This window comes from Podarcis pityusensis (genome assembly GCF_964106645.2).
Source record: "Podarcis pityusensis genome assembly, chromosome: 7".
NCBI classification, from domain to species: domain Eukaryota; kingdom Metazoa; phylum Chordata; class Lepidosauria; order Squamata; family Lacertidae; genus Podarcis; species Podarcis pityusensis.
In genome coordinates this window covers 7,509,886-7,531,989 of record NC_138031.1, presented here as the reverse complement: position 1 = coordinate 7,531,989, position 22,104 = coordinate 7,509,886, and the positions used below count along the sequence as shown (strand labels likewise).

At 41.3% G+C, this 22,104-nt stretch overlaps 1 protein-coding gene across 2 annotated transcripts; it reads left to right on the top strand.

The window, feature by feature from the left end:
- Positions 1-8,777: 8,777 nt before the first annotated feature.
- On the top strand, positions 8,778-17,273 carry LOC308480858 (mas-related G-protein coupled receptor member H-like). 2 transcript variants are annotated; one of them, XM_081012782.1, is made up of 2 exons: positions 8,778-9,218; positions 16,004-17,273. In XM_081012782.1, exon 2 carries the CDS (start codon positions 16,048-16,050, stop codon positions 17,041-17,043), a length of 996 nt encoding a protein of 331 aa, XP_080868908.1. In that variant the 5' UTR covers positions 8,778-9,218; positions 16,004-16,047; the 3' UTR covers positions 17,044-17,273. The 2 variants fall into 2 exon arrangements, with proteins under 2 accessions (XP_080868908.1, XP_080868907.1); XM_081012781.1 differs by having other exon boundaries at positions 8,778-9,258; positions 16,008-17,273.
- Positions 17,274-22,104: the final 4,831 nt, after the last annotated feature.

Here is a 22,104-nt window from a genome sequence, read left to right as displayed (position 1 = left end):
GCTGGGTTGGAAGGCAGTTACCTTTCTCTGCCACCCATCAAGTGCTTTGTGCCATTCTGATAATGAGTGTTACTTGCTCAGGCTGATTTTTGGTTAGCCTTTTATGTGAGCAGCTTGCTTCCTCTCAATTGCATTAGATAATAATAATAATAATAATAATAATAATAATAATAATTTATTATTTATACCCTGCCCATCTGGCTGAGTTTCCCCAGCCACTCTGGGCGGCTCCCAATCAGTGTTAAAAACAGTACAGCGTTACATATTAAAAACTTCCCTGAACAGGGCTGCCTTAAGATGTCTTCTGAATGTCAGGTAATTATTTATCTCTTTGACATCTGATGGGAGGGTGTTCCACAGGGCGGGCGCCACTACCGAGAAGGCCCTCTGTCTGGTTTCCTGTAGCCTCACTTCTCGCAATGAGGGATCCGCCAGAAGGCCCTCGGCGCTGGATCTCAGTGTCTGGGCTGAACGATGGGGGTGGAGACGCTCCTTCAGGTATACAGGACCGAGGCCGTTTAGGGCTTTAAAGGTCAGCACCAACACTTTGAATCGTGCTCGGAAACGTACTGGGAGCCAATGCAGATCTCTCAGAACCGGTGTTATGTGGTCCCGGCGGCCACTCCCAGTCACCAGTCTAGCTGCCGCATTCTGGATTAATTGCAGTTTCTGGGTCACCTTCAAAGGTAGCCCCACGTAGAGCGCATTGCAGTAGTCCAAGCGTGAGATAACTAGAGCATGCACCACTCTGGCGAGACAGTTCGCAGGCAGGTAGGGTCTTAGCCTGCGTACCAGGTGGAGCTGGTAGACAGCTGGCCTGGACACAGAGTTAACCTGCGCCTCCATGGACAGCTGTGAGTCCAAAATGACTCCCAGGCTGCGCACCTGGTCCTTCAGGGGCACAGTTACCCCATTCAAGACCAGTGAATCCCCCACACCAACCCTTTGCACACTGTGGTGGGTCACTTAAGTTGTGCCAGTGAAATGCTAATCAGCTTAAGAGGAGCCTGGTCATCTTCTCCCATGTCCAGGGGTGACTCTTTCCTCTGCAATGCAGAGTGGACTGCATGGTTTCACCTGACTGCTTTATTCTCATGCCCCATCCCAATCCTTCTTAATAAGTGTTGACTAGAATGATGTGTCAAGGTGAGTCCATGGTGATGTCGGTTCTTCATCGTGCAAAGGAGTCTAGTGTAGCTTTGGATACACCGCTGACCAGGGGAAAAGATGACTGGGCTCCTCTTAAGCTGATTAGCTTTTCACTGGAACAACCTAAGTGACCCACCACAATGTGCAAAGGCTCTAATGCAATTGAGGACTTCCGGGGTGGCGCCATCGGTAATGGCTGCTTCTCTCTGACTCGGAGGGAACCGGCTCTACGGAATCTGGGTCTTACCGCTACGGCGCAGCGGGAACCCCTCAGAAAATCACAGGCGGGTCAATCCTGTGACCGTGGGACTCAGCGGGCACCATTTGCGCTCCCCCAATTGCAAAAGGAACTCGGCAACGGGCTCCGGAGCAGAGCGGGGGTGGCGTGGTGCTGTGAGCAAATTGCTTCTTCCATGGAGCGAAGCCGTGAAGCTGTTACCAGAGAGCACTGCCTTTTTCCTGGGACAATTGGACTTTGAAAACAACTACCCGTGAGTAGGATTAATTTGGATTCAAAAGAAACGTTTAATTTGGTACTGAGCGGGAAGGTACAACCAGGAAGTCTGCCTTCCTTTTATTGTAAATAGATCAAAGCAAAGAGACTCTAAAGCGGAAACATAGAAAGTTGCTTGAAAAAGAGCTAAATCCTAACATTTTGAAAGTGGTTCCCCCTCCGGAGTGCAGGAGAGGAGGGGGAAAAGACTGAGCTGAACTTTCCTGCAAAAAAGAAGGGGAAAAGGAAGATAAAATTCATTGTTTAAAACCTGGAACGGAGTGCCTTGAGATAAGGGTTGCACAGTGGAAAGTTTATTTTTGACAGCTAAATTCTGCAAAAGGGATACAGTGTTTCTGGACTGCTCCTGGTTTGAAAGTAACTGTCTAAGTGCACAGAGATTGTTGTTTTTAAAGTGAATTTGGGGGACCTATAAAAACTATCTTTGTTCTTTAAAGTTGCAAGTTCTGGCTGTTACTGTGTCCCCCTAGAGGAAGTTGGACATTGTTACAATAACAACTGGCTTAGAGGAAAATTCCACTCTACTTCAAAACAACTGCTTAACTGTGGGAGCGACCTTGAATCTCTATGAGACTGTTATGGCAGATGGAAAAGGGAAGATAGAGCCGCAGGAAAAAATTACTAGGTCTGGCAGACATTATCGGATAGACACTGCGCAGCCACGAAGGGGTTCAACATCTGGAGCATCTGGAACATCAGGGGCCGTACTCCCACAGGTTAAACCAAAAGTTATGTTATCGGAAGAAATCTTGGCACAGGCACTTGCAAAAATAAATGAATCTTTGGAAAGTTTAAATAAACAGGTAGCTGAGACAAACAGACAGGTAGCTGAGACAAATAGACAAGTTGCGGAAGCATCAAGCAAAATTGATTTAAACACTGCAAGTATTAATATCTTGGGGCAGAAGGTGAATACCAATACAGAGACCATCGAAAAACTACTACAGGAATCTGCCTCGACTCGAAAGACAGCCGAGGAGGCAAGAGACATCGCAACTGCTACTCAAGAGAAGATTCCACCAGTATATAAGAAATTGGAGGACCATGATGTGACATTTTCCATGATTGAATTGAAAGACAGACAAAGAAATTTAAGAATCATGGCTGTACCAGAATGGGAGAAAGATAACCTGGCTGACTTTCTCACACAGGAATTCATAGACTTTTGGCAACTGGATTCGGGGAAGGAAGAATTTAAGATAGTGAACGCATTTAGACTTGGAAGAAGACAAAGCAGTAACAAGGTGAGAGACTGTTTGATTACCTTTCGAACAAAAGAAGAGAGAGATAAAATTCTGAATCTGCATTACCAAAAAACTTTGGAAATTGACGATTCAAGTGTGGTGATATTTAAGGATATCCCAAAGCATCTGTTGGACTTAAGGTTCAAATACGGAGACCTAGCAGCCCTGTTGAAAAGAAATAGAATTCTTTTTAGGTGGGAATTTCCTCAAGGCCTGTCCTTTAAATACAAAGGAAGGAAGATAAAAATAAAATCAGTTGAGGAAAAAGACAGGTTCTTGAAAGATCACGAAGAAGATTTACAGAAAGAAGTGGAATCTGAAGAAGAGCCAAAAGGCATATTAGACATATCAAATCTGTCTTTTGGATTGCACCGCCCAGAAAAAGTGACACTACCCACAGAACAAGAACTGACACTCGGAGCAGTTGGAGGTAAAGTGAAATAGCCCCATCATGGCTTTGCAACCATTAAGTTGGAATTGTAACGGTTTGAACTCTCCTCGAAAGAGAAAAAGTGTGTTTCATCTATTAAAAAAAGAACAATTGGACTTGATTTGTTTACAAGAAACACATATAACAAGGGCACACAGGAAGTTATTGATTAATAAAAGATTGGGACAGGAGTTTGTTTCATCTGACAAAGTAAAAAAAAAGAGGGGTTGTGATTTATGCAAAGGAGAGACTATCACCGAAACTTATCTTTAAAGACGACCAAGGAAGATTTTTGGCAATTGAAATTCAAGTACAAGGAGAGAAATTTTTGATTGTGGGAATCTACGCACCGAATGAGGGGAAATCTGAATTCTATAAAAAGCTGCATGAGACTTTACTGGATTATTTGGATTACAATTTGATCTTGATGGGGGACATGAATGGAGTAGTATCTACAAATATGGACAAGGCACAAAGACAGGTAGTCACCAAGGATGGTAGACTACCGAAAACATTCTTTGAGATGACAGACAACATGGACTTAGTGGACATCTGGAGGGTAAAGAACCCCCTGGGAAGAGAGGGAACCTTCTTCTCTGAAGCCAAGATGCTATAGACTAGAATTGACCAAATATGGATAACTAGAGGAATGGCACCAAAGATAAAGAAAGTAGAAATCTGCCCAAAAACCTGCTCTGACCATAACACTGTAAGGATGGAGATGAAACAAATAACAACCGGATCCTTCAGATGGAGGATGAATGACACCTTATTTAGAGATGAAAAAGTGTATAAAAAGACCCAAAAAACCTTGAGAGACTACTTCGAAATAAATATGAACACTAACGTAGAAAAAAGAGTAATCTGGGACGCAAGCAAAGCTGTTATGAGAGGGTTCTTGATACAACAGAATGCAACAAAGAAGAGAAGTCAAAATGAGAAGAAAGATAAAATTTTGGAGAAAATAAAAGAAGGTGAGAAGAAACTGAGAGCAAAACCAAAGTCCCAGGAGATCTTGAGAGAAATAAAATTATATCAAGTACAATATATGGAAATGATGAACCAGGAAATAGAATGGAAAATCAAACAAATGAGACAAAAAACATTTGAATCAGCTAATAAATGTGGGAAATTGTTGGCCTGGCAAATGAAAAAAAGACAAAAATTAAACACCATCACAAACTTAGAAGTGGAAGGAAAGAGTATACATAACCCAATTGAGATTAGAAAGTGCTTCCAGAGGTACTTCAAACAATTATATACACAAGGGCCACAGAAGGAAATGGACATAGACCAATTTTTGAAGACAAATGGACTACAAAAAATCTCTCAAGAAAGTAAATTAATGTTGAACTATAAAATATCTGAACAGGAAGTAGAAGGTGCCATACAAAATATGCAACTGGGCAAATCTCCAGGACCGGATGGGCTGACTTCCAGATACTACAGATCTTTGAAAGAGTGGTTATTGCAACCTTTGAAGGAAGTCTGCAATGAAATATTGGAAGGGAAAAAGGCGCCAGAGTCGTGGAAAGAGGCGTATATTACACTTATACCTAAAACAGAGACTGAAAAGACCCAGCTTAAGAACTACCGCCCTATATCGTTACTTAATGTGGATTATAAAATTGTTGCAGATATTTTGGCCAAGAGACTGAAAAAAGTATTGATGGAAGAGATCCATAAAGACCAAGCGGGCTTTCTCCCGGAAAGACACTTGTCTGACAATCTGAGGAATATAATTGATATTTTGGAAAAATTAGAAGTGAATATAAACACTAAAGCAGTTTTGATATTTGTGGACGTGGAGAAAGCTTTTGACAATATCTCTTGGAGTTTTATGAAGAAGAACCTACATGGGATGGGGGTAGGCCAAGGTTTTGAAAATGGTATAGGTGCAATATATTCTGAACAAAAGGCCAAATTAATTGTAAATAATGTGGTCACGGAAGAATTTAAGATAGAAAAAGGGACACGACAGGGGTGCCCAATTTCCCCACTGCTTTTTATATCGGTCCTGGAGGTCTTGCTAAACATGATTAGAAAGGACCGGTTGGTTAAAGGAATACAGGTCGGAGCCAAACAGTACAAACTGAGAGCATTTGCAGATGACTTAGTATTGACGTTACAGGAGCCAGAATCTAGTACTAAAAGAGTTTTAGAATTAATTCAAGAATTTGGTCAAGTGGCAGGTTTCAAATTGAACAAGTTAAAAACTAAGGTTTTAGAGAAAAATTTAACACCGATTGAAAGAGATAGGTTTCAGAATGAGACAGGATTGACTGTGGTAAAGAAAGTGAAATATTTGGGGATTAATATGACAGCCAAAAATGGGAACTTATTTAAAGATAATTATGAAAAATGCTGGACGGAAGTGAAAAAAGATTTAGAAATCTGGTCAAATTTGAAGCTTTCACTGTAGGGCCGTATTGCTGCGATAAAAATGAATGTATTGCCTAGAATGATGTTTTTGTTCCTGACATTGCAAACTGTGGACAAGATGGATTGTTTCAAGAAGTGGCAGAGAGATATTTCTAGATTTGTCTGGCAGGGCAAGAAGCCCAGAATAAAATTTAAAATATTAACTGATGCAAAGGAAAGAGGTGGATTTGCCCTACCAGACTTTAAACTCTATTATGAATCAGCAGCTTTTTGCTGGTTGAAAGAATGGCTACTTCTTGAAAATACAGACATTTTGGATTTAGAAGGTTTTAACAGTGTATTTGGATGGCATGCATATTTATGGTATGATAAGGTCAAAGCACATAAAGCATTCAAAAATCATATTGTCAGGAAAGCACTGTTTAATGTTTGGATAAGATATAAGGATTTATTGGAAAATAAAACCCCAGGGTGGTTGTCACCGATGGAAGCAAAAGCTCTGAAAAGGCTCAATATGGAGGCCAAATGGCCGAAATATTGGGAAATTTTGGAACAAGAAGGAGACAAATTGAAATTGCAGAGTTTCGAGAAACTAAAAAACAAAGTGAGAGATTGGCTTCATTATTATCAGATAATGGATGCATATAATCTGGATAAGAAAATTGGCTTCCAGGTGGAAAAATCAAAATTAGAGACAGAACTGTTAGAACCCAAAACTAAAAATTTGTCAAGAATGTATAACTTGCTGTTGAAATGGAATACTCAGGATGAAACGGTGAAATCTGCTATGATTAAATGGGCACAAGATGTTGGACATAATATTATGTTTGCTGACTGGGAACAGTTATGGACCACAGGTATGAAGTTTACGGCATGTAATGCCTTAAGAGAGAATATTATGAAAATGATATACAGGTGGTACATGACCCCAGTCAAGCTTGCAAAAATCTATCACTTGCCCGATAATAAATGTTGGAAATGTAAAGAAACTGAAGATACATTCTTTCACCTTTGGTGGACGTGCCCAAGGATTAAGGCTTTCTGGGAGATTATTTATAATGAAATAAAAAAGGTATTTAAATATACCTTCTTGAAGAAACCAGAGGCCTTTCTCCTGGGCATTGTCAGCCAATCGGTGCCAAAGAAGGACAGAACTTTTTTTATGCATGCTACAGCAAGAATACTCATTGCAAAGTATTGGAAGACACAAGATCTACCCACTCTGGAAGAATGGCAGATGAAGGTGATTGACTACATGGAACTGGCAGAAATGACTGGCAGAATCCGAGACTAGGGAGAAGAGTCGGTGAAAGAAGACTGGAAGAAATTTAAAGACTATTTACAGAAATATTGTAAAATTAAGGAATTTTAGCAGGATGTTGGATAGAAACTAAGTGGTTTCCAGCTGTAATGCTTTAAGAGAAACGAAAAAAGGTTTACAAATGGGTAAAAGCGTAATGGTAAGGATTTGCTGAATTAACAACTGAACTGGAATACAAAAAAGGGAGGTACGAGGAGGTCCGGCGAAATAAGTGTAAGCAAGATAGGTTATGGAAAATTAATGTGTTTTTAACTGTTTTTATTTGTATGTTTCTTTTTATTTTTTATTTTTTTGCTACATTTTAAAAAAACTTTATTCTTTTTTCTGTATTTTGTATTTTCTTATATTTTTACTTTTTGCTTTTGTGTAATTTTTGTATTTCTTGAAACTTTAATAAATATTATTTTTTTTTAAAAAAAAAATGCAATTGAGAGGCAGCAAGCTGCTCACATAAAAGGCTAACCAAAAATTAGCCTGAGCGAGTAACACTCATCATCAGAATGGCACAAAGCACCTGGTGGGTAACAGGGAGATATTAGTGTCTTCAATCCTAGCTCCTGCAGTCTGTGTCTGTGTCTGTGTCTGTGTCTGTGTCTGTGTCTGTCTCTCTCCCTCTCTTAGTGTGTGTGTGCTTGTCTGTGTGTGCTATTAATGAAAGTAAATATGATTATTCAAAAGAGAAGAATTGACTTGGTGTTGGACTGCTGAAGAAGGATAGAACCCAAGGATTGAGAACTGAATGTGGTCTGAGGCCCAGAACTTTAATTAGCCCCATAATGTTTTGGAATTCTTTTGCATATCATTATTGCATATATAGTTATTTCCCCCCATAATATAAGTTTTGGGTTAGATGCTTTTGTAACTGTCTCCTCTCACAGGAAACACCCAACTATCTTCTGCAGAAGTTCAAGCAAGATAGCTCTGATGGCAGATAACAAGGTCCTGGCATTTAACGGTCATGAACATGTGCCCAGTAGACCATTCTCATACAGAGTCTTCTATATCACATATCTAAGTCTCATGTGCAATAATATCTAGCTGATACTTCCCATGTTTGGGCTCCTGTAGCCAAACTATACCATCATTGCATAAGAGGCATGCTTTGTGTAGCGCTGAGAGGGGCATAAAAACCCCAGAACAACCCAAAGAAAATTCAGGGGAATGGGATATGGAATGACTGAATGGAAAAAAATAAGAACCAGGTGGAAGGAGGCATGAAGTAGGTCTCTTTCTCTCTCATACTTATACTCATACACATAAACACACACACACAGAGAGAGAGAGAGAGAGAGAGAGAGAGAGAGAGAGAGAGAGAGAGAAATACCATCTCTTGGTCTGGCTACATTTCAGCCTTATTCAGAAAGAGAATTTATTTTTTCCTTGTCGCCAGTATGGAATGAAGAGTACTCCAAAAAAGTTAGAGGCTTTAAAGGATTGATGCATCTGGGATTGTGCAGAAATGTGACCACACCCCACCAAAAATAGCAGGTTGGCCTCCCACACATGTCAATGTCGTCCCAAGCGAGTTGGAAAATTAAGGAGATTGAGGCATGCCAGCAGAACATCATTTGGGAGGAACGTACTGTTGTGTTCAGAAGCTGTTGTGGGCTTCCTTGAAGCATCTGTTTGGCCATTGTGAGACGAGGACTATTGGCTGCAGGGGCCACTGAACTGATCTAGCAGGACTCTGCATTTGTTCCTCAGATAAAGTTCTGCATCCCAGCCTACATTCTTCCCCAGCAGAACCAACTGCAAGCTGATTACTCTCTGAATACATTGGTTAGTCTTTCTGTTAATGGGTCAGGTGACACTCTAATCAATAAAGATATTTCTCCAGATGGGGTCAAAGAGAAGTTGGACTTGCTTACCACTTGCAAACTCTCTCTTCTCAAGAGTGCCTGACTGGGACACTGAGTTTTAGAAGGCAAGAATCTCCTCCTGAGTTTGTAAAATGCTGTCCTGAGACCCAATGCACAAAACAACCAGCTTATCACACAATGCTGGCAAATGGATTACACAGAACTGAAGACACATGGGCAGAATCCTACACATCTTGCTAAGAACCAGATGAGGCATTTTAACAATTTTTGCAAATCTTCTGATTACCTGATTATTCGAGCACCACTTGCTGCTCCCACTCACCATGCTGGAGGGATGCTGATCCAAAGCTTTTGACAGGTATGTGAATAGCTAAATTTGATGTCATTCATTAGCAAAGGTAAGAGAGGATCTGTAGCTGAATGACAGTGCTGTGCACCTTTGGCTGATAGGTGGGACAAGCTAACTCCCTGGAGTGTTCTGTTAGAAGGATACCAGGTGGATGGCTGGTAAAGACGGCAGAAATTTTTGGTTCCCACATCCAGTCAGAGCAGAAAGTACTAGGCAGGATAGAGTAATGGTTTGTCTAATACATTGCACATTATAAAAGTCTTGCTGTCTGGCTAATCGATTGTGGGGGTTTTTTCCTCTAATTTTCATATTTCTTAATAATCTCAATTCAACTTGAGTTTTATTTTATCCACTTTTGTTAAAAATCACATTTTCATAATTATCAAAAACAGATGCCTTCCCAATTCATTCTGGCTTTTGTTTCCCGAATCACAAGAGCTGTTCAACTCCTTCTTCCACTCCTCTTCTCTACCACCCAACCATCCCACCCTCAATGTGTACAACACAAGAGATTAGTTTCCAATCTTAAGGCTGAGTCAGAGACCAGAATATAAGAATTTTATTATTATTATTTTATGAAATTTTTATTGGTTTTACAAAGTTTTTATAAACACAAACAAACAAACAAACACACAAACAAACATGTATAATTTCATATCCTTTTTTTCTTAAACCTTACTTCATCGACTTCCCCATACCTCCCCTTTCTGCATCCCAATTTCCAAAATTATTTCGGCAAATCCTAACAAAACTTAATTTTATCTAATTTTTCCCTTATTCTTTTCTTTTACTTAATCTTTTACAGCTATAACCCCCATTTTTCCCTAGAACCTCGACATTTTAACATTCATTAATTTTGCAATGTTTCTTAAGATAAATTTTAAATTTCTTCCAATCTTCTTCCGCCGTCTCTTTCCCCTGGTCACGGATTCTGCCGGTCATTTCAGCCAGTCCCATATAGTCTATCACCTTCATCTGCCATTCTTCCAGAGTGGGTAGATCTTGAGTCTTCCAATGCTTTGCGATAAGTACTCTTGCTGCTGTGGTGGCATACCTAAAAAAAATTCTGTCCTTCTTTGGCGCCAATTGGCCGACTATGCCCAAGAGAAAGGCCTCTGGTTTCTTAGGGAAAGTACATTTAAGTACCTTTTTCATTTCATTATATATCAATTCCCAGAAAGCCTTAATCTTCGGGCACGTCCACCAAAGGTGGTAAAAGGTACCTTCAGTTTCTTTACATTTCCAACACTTATTATCAGGCAAATGATAAATTTTTGCTAGCTTGACTGGGGTCATGTACCACCTATAAATCATTTTCATAATATTTTCCTTTAAGGCATTACATGCCGTAAATTTCAAACCGGTGGTCCACAACTGTTCCCAGTCAGCAAACATAATGTTATGACCAATGTCCTGTGCCCACTTAATCATAGCTGATTTAACTGTTTCATCTTGTGTATTCCATTTCAGCAACAAGTTATACATTCTAGACAAGTTCTTAGCATTGGGTTCTAACAGTTCTGTTTCTAATTTTGATTTCTTCACCTGGAAGCCAATTTTCCTGTCTTGTTTATAAACCTCCATTATTTGATAACTTTGGTCTTCAATTTCTCATGACTCTGTAATTTCAATTTATCACCCTCTTGTTCCAAAATTTCCCAATATTTTGGCCATTTAGCCTCCATATTGAGTTTTTTCACAGCTTTAGCCTCCATTGGCGACAACCATCTAGGGGTTTTGTTTTCCAACAAATCTTTATATCTGGTCCAAACATTATATAATGCTTTCCTAACAATGTGATTTTTAAAAGCTTTATGCGCTTTAACCTTATCATACCATAGATATGCATGCCATCCAAATACATTATTAAAACCTTCCAGGTCCAAGATATCTGTATTCTCGAGGAGCATCCACTCTTTCATCCAGCAGAACGCTGCTGACTCATAATACAGTTTTAAGTCCGGCAGGGCAAATCCCCCTCTTTCCTTTGCATCCGTTAAAATCTTAAATTTTATTCTGGGTTTTTTGCCCTGCCAGACAAATTTCGAAATATCCTTCTGCCACCTCTTGAAACAGTCCATCTTGTCAAGGATTTGCAATGTTTGAAACAAAAATAACATTCTAGGCAATACATTCATCTTTATAACTGCAATTCGGCCTAACAAGGAAAGCTTCAAATTTGACCATATTTCTAAATCCTTTTTAACTTCCGTCCAACATTTCTCATAGTTATCTTTAAATAGATTCACATTCTTAGATGTCATATTAACCCCTAAATATTTCACCTTCTTAACCACTGTCAAGCCTGTTTCATTCTGGAACTTCTCCCTTTCCATGACTGTTAAGTTTTTCTCCAAAACTTTAGTTTTTTGTTTATTCAGTTTAAATCCGGCGACTTGACCAAATTCTTGAATTAACTCTAAAACTCTTTTCGTACTAGTGTCTGGCTCTTGTAAAGTAAGTACTAAGTCATCTGCAAAGGCCCTTAACTTATACTGTTTAGCTCCGACCTGAACCCCTTTAACCAGCTGGTCATTTCTAATCATATTTAGCAAAACCTCCAGGACTGATATAAAAAGTAATGGGGAAATTGGGCACCCCTGTCGTGTCCCTTTTTCTATTTTAAATTCTTCAGTTATCACATTATTTACAATTAACTTGGCCTTTTGTTCAGAGTATATTGCACCCATACCATTTTCAAATCCTTGGCCTACCCCCATCCCATGTAGATTCTTCTTCATAAAACTCCAAGAGATATTGTCAAAGGCTTTCTCCGCATCCACAAATATCAAAACTGCTTTAGTGTTTATATTCACCTCTAGTAATTCCAAGATGTCTATTATATTCCTCACATTGTCTGACAGAATATAATAATTTTAGTTCAGAAATGATATGCTTACTGATGCTGTGCCTGCAGATTTTTTTATTTGGAGGAAAAATCCATAACCCATTGGCGAACTGCACCCCGCCGCAAGCCTTTGAAGCTGATAGGTTTGACAAACATTTCAGTGAACAATATTTCTCACATGTTTGTTTGTTTGTTTATCAGTCATGAATTCTCAGGTTCTCAGGGCTCCTCCTTACTTCATTTGTTCTTCCGTTTCCAACTAGGAAAACCTTCTCTTTACTGCTGAATCAAAACACATGACCATTGGGTTTTCTGCAGATTGCTGTTCATTCCAATTCAGAGACAACGAGAGTGTTTTTCAGGGGAAAGCTGCACAGCAAAAGGAAGGTCACTTGGACCATTGCCTGGAAAGTGCCTGGAAAGTGCGTGAAACTGTGCCTTTTTTAGAATGGGACTGGTGGAAGGGTGGGAAAGCCCTCAATCTGAACAAGGAAAATGATCTAGGCAGAATGTGCCATGTTATTTACTCTACATAGATCTTTGCATACGTTTGTGTGTGTGTGTGTGCCATTGCATCCAACCATTCCATTCTGTTCTCCTCTCCCAATTGGTTAACCATTGTCCCCCTCTTAGTCATTCAAAAGCCCCCCCCCCCCTTTCAGGTTTCATAGTTACACCTGTGGGGCTCCATACGCACCATGCAATCAAAGCATATCATTTCCCCCAAAGAAACCCAGACACTGTAGTTTTACCCCTCACCCAGTTGATCCTTGCAACTTATTTCCTCACTTTTCTGAAAAATGCTTCTCTATGACACCAAGACTTTGGAGGCAAGAACCTCCTCTTAAATTAACTTTCTTGACAACCAATGAACAAAATTCTCCTTGCCACAGGATATTTGCAAACTGCTTAAGAACAGATGAAGAGTAATATGTGGAGCCCTAAACATCTTGCGGAGAGCTTGGTGAAATTTTCTCCTCCTCGGGGCTGTATTCTGCCAATCTTCCAGGTACCTCCTCATTCCAGGACAAGATTTTGTGCTTCTTGCCTCCAGCTCACTGTGTCCTTAGACTGCTGATCAACAGTTGCTCACAGGTTGTCCCCCTCTTAGTCATGTCTCAAGTTGACATTGTTCATTTGCAAAAATGGAAGGGGAACCATAGGCAGAACTGTACATGCATTACAGGCAGAAAAGGCCAAGTTGAATCCCTGGAGAAGGGAATAGTGGGCTGGACAAACCAATCATCTGCCTCACAAGTGCTCTACAGTGGGGATACAAGGTTATTTTTTAAAAATCTCAATGTAAGGCTCATCATCATTTTTTTTTTTATTATTAGCTCTCATTTTACTGCTTGAATTCACTTTAACTTGTGTTTTATTTTTCTGTTATAATTCATATTGCTTCCTCCATTAACAGTTTACTGGTGTTGGCATGTCTCCTTCTTATGCTGGGAAATGTTATATTAGAAAATATTGGTCAAAGAGGGTCAACAGGAGAGGAGTGAAAAATGTAAGGAATGTATGTGAAGTATGTTAATGTATGTGAGGTTGAACAGAAGTGTCCCCATGTCCCAGTAAAAACACAGGATGGTCTCGCAGCAATGTCAAAGTTGCCCCTAGTGGGGTTGGGAAATGAAAGAGCTGGTTGACAAGTAGAAAAAACAGGAGAGGAGACTATTGTTGTGTTCAGAAGCTGTTTGTAGGCTTCCCTTAAGCATCTGTTTGGCCCCTGTAAGACCAGGACAGTGGATTTGACTTGAGTTTTATTTCATCTGGTTTTATAAAAATCACATTTTAATAATAAAAAACCTTATACCTGCCTTCCCAATGCATCATTTGGTTATGTTTTTATAATATATGTTGGAAGCTGCCCACTGTGGTTCGGGAACCCAGTCAGATGGGCGGTGTACTAATAATCATAATGGCTTTTGTTTTCCTGATCACCAGAGCTGCTCAACTCCTTCTCCCGTTCCTCTTCTTCACTCCAGATTTGAAGCATTGAGCCCATCCAACCATCCCACTCTCAGTGTTTTGGACACAATATGTTAGTTTGAGATGTCAAGTCTGACTCAGAGAGCAGAAGAGGGGAATTTTAGTTCAGAAATGATATGCTTCCTGATGCTATGCCTGCAGATATTTTATTGAAGGAAAAATCCATAACCCATTGGCAAACTGCATTTCCCCCCTAAACCTTTGTTTATCAGTCATGAATTCCCACTATAGCATGTCTCTTTTATTACTGAATGTGTGGCAAGGATTGCAGCACCTAACCAACTGTAAAGGCAATATGACGAACATGGTCACAGCCAATGAGTTGTTGGCAGAGGAGCTAAACATCTGCTTCACCCGCTATGAGGCAAAAAGAGCAGATATCTTAGCTCCTGTCTGCCAGTCTACAAACTCACAGCTACCTGTTTTATATGACCATCAAGTGAAAGCTGCATTGTGGGCGGTCAATCCCTGCAAAGCTGCTGTCCCAAATGGGGTGCTGGGAATAGTGGGGGGAAATTGCGCCGATCAATTAGCAGGGGTCTTGACGAGGATTTTTAACATCTCTCTGCAAACCGCTTGTGTTCCATCATGTTTGAAAGCAGCCACCATTATCCCAGTCCCAATGAAAGCAGCAATTAACTGCTTAAATGACTATAGATCCATTGCATTAACATCTGTAGTGATGAAATGTTTCGAGAGACACCTGAGAACATGTTTTCCACCGGGCTTTGATAAACACCAGTTCGCCTATAGGAAAAATAGGTCAACAGATGATGCCATTGCTTCAGCTTTTCACCTTGCAGCAAGTCATCTGGAGAAACCAGGAAATTATGTCAGAATGCTGTTTATTGATGATAGCTCGGCTTTCAATACCATCCTTCCGGACATTCTCTTCAGAAAGTTAAGGGACCTGGACCTTTCTTCTAATATCTGTGATTGGATTAAAGACTTTCTGAGAGATGGGACACAAAGAGTAAGGATTGGACCTGTTACATCTACCTCCCTGAAGCTCAGCACTGGCACTCCACAGGGATGCATGCTAAGTCCATACCTGTATTTGTTGTATACATATGATCACATTTCATCTGACCCATCTACTACAATTATTACGTTTGCTGATGACACCACCATTAAAATGGGTTTAATTATAGGCGGAGATGAATCTATGTACAGGGGGGAGGTTCAAAAGGTATCCACATGGTGCTCAGAGAACAATCTGCAGCTAGACATTGGCAAGACAAAGGAGATGGTGTTGGACTTTCGGAGGAAGAGAGGGGAGATAGCCCCGTTGTATATCATGGGGGTCTGTGTGGAGAGAGTCTCTTTCTTTAAATACCTGGGAGTCCATCTTAGTGAAGACCAAACTTGGAAGGTCATACAGCACAGGTGGTTAGGAAGGCCCAACAGAGACTTCATTTCCTTAGGGTCTTGTGAAAGAACAAGGTTGGACAGCAACTGATGATTTCCTTCTATCAGTCTCATACTGTATCATGGTTTGGTATGCTGGTTTGACAGCCATGGACAGAGAGTGCCTACAGAGGGTGGTTAAGACAACACACGATATCGTGGGCTGTCCCCTGAGTCCGCTAGATGTCATTGTGGGAGACCGTTGTCTCAGAAGGGTGGGGAACATTCTAAGGGATGACTCACACCCTGGCCAGCACACGATAAGTAGCACCATCAGGTTAAAGAACATTTTCTACCCGTGGGCTGTGAGGCCGCTGAATGGAAGACAGCCACATTGCAGCTGACGTTTGGGGTTGGTGGTCGTACGACAGCACACAGAGTGTAACAAGGACTGAGAGATTGTGGAGGGGGGGCTCATTTAATCTCATTGTAAACAAGCGTACAGTGACAATAAAGTATTTCTATTTCTAATATGAGTGTCTCACTTTCATATGGTTGAGCTTTGTAGGCAAAACTGACTCCACATTTGTTTCTTTTCTCCTGGTAGGAAGAGCCATGGAAGGAGTAGCTCAGAAGTAGAGATCCTGCAAGATGAGCAATGATGGCCTGGGATCCTTGTCCCCTTGGAATGCTTCATGGGAAGATATTGGAGCAGAAAATGGAACTGACATCCTAACCCCCCAGGACGGTTTTGATCATGAATTATCAACATATCGTATAGCAGACATTATTTTCCTTGTCTTAATTTCAGTTATTAGCATTTTTGGAATCATTGGGAATGGAACTGTCATCTGGTTTCTTGGCTTTTGCATGAAGAGGAATCCTTTCACCACTTTCATACTACATCTGGCTGTTGCTGACCTTGGGGCTCTCGTGAGCTTACCTCCTCTTTCGATTATGAGAATTTTGACTTTATTTCCATTCTTACCTTTTTATATTAACTTGTTTGCAGTATTCGAGTATTTGTTGTTGTTCATGTACAACACTGGTCAATATCTGTTGACAGCTATTAGCATTGACAGGTGTGTTTCTGCTGTCTTCCCACTTTGGCATCGATGCCACCGACCACCACACTTTTCCACCCTTGTGTGTGCCACAATATGGATCATTTCTTTCCTGCTCACTGTAATCAGCATGATTCTTTATCTTTTTAGAGATACAATGAATCCCCTTTTCTATCTGCTTCTAATAAATGCTATACTTTGCCTCCCACTCATGACTGTTTCCACTCTGGTCCTGTTTATAAAACTTTACTTCAGATCACAACTGAGGAAGAAGGGAAAAGCTTTAACAGCCATCCTACTTGCCCTCCTCTTCTTCCTCTTCTTAGCTTTCCCACTTACTTGCATTTTATTAATCAAATTTTTCATTCCACATATAGACTATAATGTTGAAATTTTTGCAATACCAGTTGGGTTATTATGCAGCTGCCTGAATAGCAGTATTAACCCACTGATTTATTTCCTGGTTGGGAGAAACAAGAGGGCTCGATCTAGGGAGAGCATGAAGGTCATACTCCAGAGACTTTTCAAAGAGGAGGAAAACTGCAGAGAGGAACAAGAAGTTCCAGTTCAAACCCGGATGTGAAGAAATACTTCAAAATAGCTCAGAAAGCTTCATTTTCTATCTCTTGGTGTATTTCTTGGTACTTGTTTTCCTCTGTACTCACTATCTTACTATTCTGGATTCATTTACTCTGTTAATTTTTGTCCTTGTTTTAGCACTATCGCTAAAAGCCCCTTGGATTGCCCATTTGGCAGGATTAATGTTTTGTATGTTTTAGAAAATGAAATAAAAAGAAATGCCACTTCAACAGACTTTGATTTGAGAAGGATGACTGGCTAAATGATATAGAAAACAGATTCATTGCCAAAGGGAATGAAGTAAAGAAATCTTCACATGTTGAGCTCGAATGTTTGAAGAAAACAGAAGAAAAGATTTCTCTCAGATTTTTTAAAAAAGTGCATGATAGAACATTCCACCAGTACAATCCCTATTTTCTGTGCTATTTTTCTAGAAAAAGAGGTGCACAAACTGACTATAAAGGCCTCCCTTGTTCTTTTACAATTGCAACAGCACGCACCTGAGAGGTGCTGGAACTGAGCTTCAATTAGTTACGGCTAAAAAAGAGCACTGCTTATTGTATGGATCTAGTGATCTAGAAATTATAATTGCCTCTCGAGGCCCCTAGACCCACCCCTAAAATAAATACACACGGACACTTATATTAGTTTAACTTTTTGGGCAAATTTTGGCCATAACTTTATTGAAATACAGTCACGTGAGCAGTATTGGCTTAGGCATTAACTCCCCACTATAACTGACTCCACCTCTCAGGGTGATTATCCAATGGGGTAAACCAAATGAGGGAGCAAGCTTGATGAATCACAGAATCATAGAATCATAGAGTTGGAAGAGACCACAAGGGCCATCGAGTCCAACCCCCTGCCAAGCAGGAAACACCATCAGAGCACTCCTGACATATGGTTGTCAAGCCTCTGCTTAAAGACCTCCAAAGAAAGAGACTCCACCACACTCCTTGGCAGCAAATTCCACTGTCGAACAGCTCTTACTGTCAGGAAGTTCTTCCTAATGTTTAGGTGGAATCTTCTTTCTTGTAGTTTGGATCCATTGCTCCGTGTCCGCTTCTCTGGAGCAGCAGAAAACAACCTTTCTCCCTCCTCTATGTGACATCCTTTTATATATTTGAACATGGCTATCATATCACCCCTTAACCTCCTCTTCTCCAGGCTAAACATGCCCAGCTCCCTTAGCCGTTCCTCATAAGGCATTGTTTCCAGGCCTTTGACCATTTTGGTTGCCCTCCTCTGGACACGTTCCAGTTTGTCAGTGTCCTTCTTGAACTGTGGTGCCCAGAACTGGACACAGTACTCCAGGTGAGGTCTGACCAGAGCAGAATACAGTGGCACTATTACTTCCCTTGATCTAGATGCTATACTCCTATTGATGCAGCCCAGAATTGCATTGGCTTTTTTAGCTGCCGCGTCACACTGTTGGCTCATGTCAAGTTTGTGGTCAACCAAGACTCCTAGATCCTTTTCACATGTACTGCTCTCAAGACAGGTGTCACCCATTTTGTATTTGTGCCTCTCATTTTTTTTGCCCAAGTGCAATACTCTACATTTCTCCCTGTTAAAATTCATCTTGTTTGTTTTGGCCCAGTTCTCTAATGTGTCAAGGTCGTTTTGAAGTGTGATCCTGTGCTCTGGGGTGTTACCCACCCCTCCCAGTTTGGTGTCATCTGCAAATTTGATCAGGATGCCCTTGAGTCCATCATCCAAGTCGTTGATAAAGATGTTGAATAAGACCGGGCCCAAGACAGAACCCTGTGGCACCCCACTAGTCACTCTTCTCCAGGATGAAGAGGAACCATTGATGAGCACCCTTTGGGTTCGGTCAGTCAGCCAGTTACAAATCCACTGAGTGGTAACATAGTCTAGACCGCATTTTACCAGCTTCTTTACAAGAGTATCATGGGGCACCTTGTCAAATGCCTTGCTGAAATCAAGGTAGGCTACATCCACTGTGTTCCCTTCATATACCAGGCTTGTAATTCTGTCAAAAAATGAGATCAGGTTAGTCTGACATGACTTATTTTTCAGAAATCCATGCTGACTATTGGTGATCACAGCATTCCTTTCTAGGTGCTCACAGACTGTTTGCTTAATGATCTGCTCCAGAATCTTCCCTGGTATTGATGTCAGACTGACTGGGCGGTAATTATTTGGGTCCTCTCTTTTCCCCTTTTTGAAAATAGGGACAACATTTGCCCTCCTCCAGTCTGCCGGGACTTCGCCTGTTCTCCAGGAATTCTCAAAGATGACTGCCAGTGGTTCTGAGATCACATCTGCCAGTTCTTTTAATACTCTTGGATGCAGTTCATCTGGCCCTGGAGACTTGAATACATCTAAACTAGCCAAGTATTCTTGTACTATCTCCTTAGTTATTCTGGGCTGTGTTTCCTTTGCTGAATCATTTGCTCCAAATTCTTCAGGTCAGGCATTGTTTTCTTTATCGGAGAAGACTGAGGCAAAGAAGACATTGAGGAGTTCAGCCCTTTCTGTGTCCCCTGTTTGCATTTCCCCATCTTCTCCTCTGAGTGACCCCACTGTTTCTTTGTTCTTCCTTTTGCTACGAACATACCCATAAAAGCCTTTTTTGTTGCTTTTAACCTCTCTAGCAAGCCTGAGTTCATTCTGTGCTTTAGCTTTTCTGACTTTGTGTCTACACGTGCTGGCTATTTGTTTGAATTCCTCTTTGGTGGTTCCCCCCCCCCTTTCCATTTTTTGTACACATCGTTTTTTAATCTTAACTCAGTTAAAAGCTCTTTAGATAGCCACCCTGGCTTCTTTAGGCACCTTCCATTTTTCCGTCTCATTGGTATTGCCTGACGTTGTGCTTTTACTATCTCCCTCTTAACAAACTCCCAGCCATCATGAACTCCCTTTCCTTTTAGTATTACTGTCCATGGGATCTCACCCAGCACTTCCCTAAGTTTTATGAAGTCGGCTTTCTTAAAGTCAAGAAATTGAGTCCTAGTATGTTTGGCTGCTCCTTTCCGCTGTATAGTAAACTTCAGAAGAGCATGATCACTCGCGCCTAATGATCCTTCCACTTCTACCCCACTAACCAGGTCATCAACATTGGTTAGGACCAGATCTAAAATGGCTGTTCTTCTTGTTGCTTCTCCCACTTTCTGGACAATGAAGTTGTCTGCAAGGCCAGTGAGGAATCTGTTTGACCTTATGCTCTTGGCTGGGTTTGACATCCAACAAATATCCGGGTAATTGAAGTCCCCCATTACTATTATCTCCCTTTCTTTTGCATGCTTGGCCATCTGTTCCAGGAAGGCATCATCTATGTCCTCCGTTTGGCTTGGGGATCTATAGTAAACTCCCACAATGAGGTCACTGTTATTCTTCTCTCCCTTAATTTTGACCCAAATGCTCTCACTTTGGCTTTGAGGTTCTAAATCTTGGATCTCTTCACAGGTATATACATCCCTGACATATAACGCCACTCCCCCTCCTTTCTTGTCTGGTCTGTTTCTCTGAAATAGATTGTATCCGTCCATTATTACATTCCAATCGTGGGACTTATCCCACCAGGTTTCAGTGATGCCTATTATGTCATATTTAGTTTGCTGTACCAAGAGCTCAAGCTCATCTTGTTTATTTCCCATGCTTTGCGCATTAGTGTACAGACACTGAAGTCCATTAATCATTCCCCCGTGACTCTTATTTAATGATTTTTTCCTCCCACCACTAGGTCTGCGTGCTGTTTGCTCCATTTGGTCTGTGACATTTGGATGATCATCTTCATCAATAGATAGACTCCTACCTTCAGGAGCACTGTCTCCCTCCCCCACATTAGTCAGTTTAAAGCCCTCCTGATGAGGTTTCTGTTTACACCATTTGCGAAGCCAGCTGTTCACTTCCACTATTTTTCCCTCTCTCCCTGGGCCACGTCATTCAACTGGGAGGACAGATGAGATGACATCTCATCTGGTTGATGAGAACCAACCTAAGCTCACCCCGGGGTTCCTGTGGTCCTGGCATGGCCCTAGCCCCTCAAGCGGACTTTGGACGAGATTCAGGACCCCCAGATTCCTTTAACAGAATACCCAGTTCCTGGAGGGGCAGTTGATGACCGCACCTCCCCTCCCCACAATCCAACTGAGCCAATGCCTAACCGCCACCTTAGAAGATGTGATGATTTGCTAAGGGGTAGGCAAAAATCAAATAGCTAAAGCCAATCTGCCAAATGGAAAAAAAAAATCCTACCCAGCCACTATTCCAAAACAGGCAACCCAAACCAAAGCAAGGCCAAGCGACTCTACCTGAACTTGTGAGGGTGGGTGGTTGTTCAGCCGTGCAAATGCAAGTGCCCCACTTGCATCACACTGCTGTTTTTAAAGCACCTGGGATCACACCACCTACTGGCTATTGGCTAAAACCACCTAGTATGATCCCAGTGGAATGGCCAGGACTTCCCGCCCCCCCCCCCCATTTTAACCCTGTCAGGTGAGCTCTTGGGACCCGAGCGCAACCAGGACTCCGTTATGAGGATCCCATCTATGTGCATATAGAAATACACAAAGTTCTGCCATCTACACCTTTATAGGGCAATGTGACAATTAGCAAAACTGATTCATGACATCAATGTATCTCTATCTTTCCAATAATGTTTTTGAAAAAAACACCAGTGGATACAGGAGGAAGATGGTTCCATATCATGTCACAATGCACTTTCCACTCAATGCTAGCCATTGATGCTATATCCAAAGCTACACTAGACTCCTTTGCACGATGAAGAACCGACATCACCATGGACTCACCTTGACACATCATTCTAGTCAACACTAATTAAGAAGGATTGGGATGGGGCATGAGAATAAAGCAGTCAGGTGAAACCATGCAGTCCACTCTGCAATGCAGAGGAAAGGGTCACCCCTGGACATGGGAGAAGATGACTGGGCTCCTCTTAAGCTGATTAGCTTTTCACTGGCACAACTTAAGTGACCCACCACAGTGTGCAAAGACTCTAATGCAATTGAGAGGAAGCAAGCTGCTCACATAAAAGGCTAACCAAAAATCACCCTGAGCAAGTAACACTCATTATCAGAAT

Bases quoted from the DNA above. Each gene is read 5' to 3' on its own strand.
- LOC308480858 (XM_081012782.1), top strand. From the start codon at position 16,048: ATGAGCAATGATGGCCTGGGATCCTTGTCCCCTTGGAATGCTTCATGG.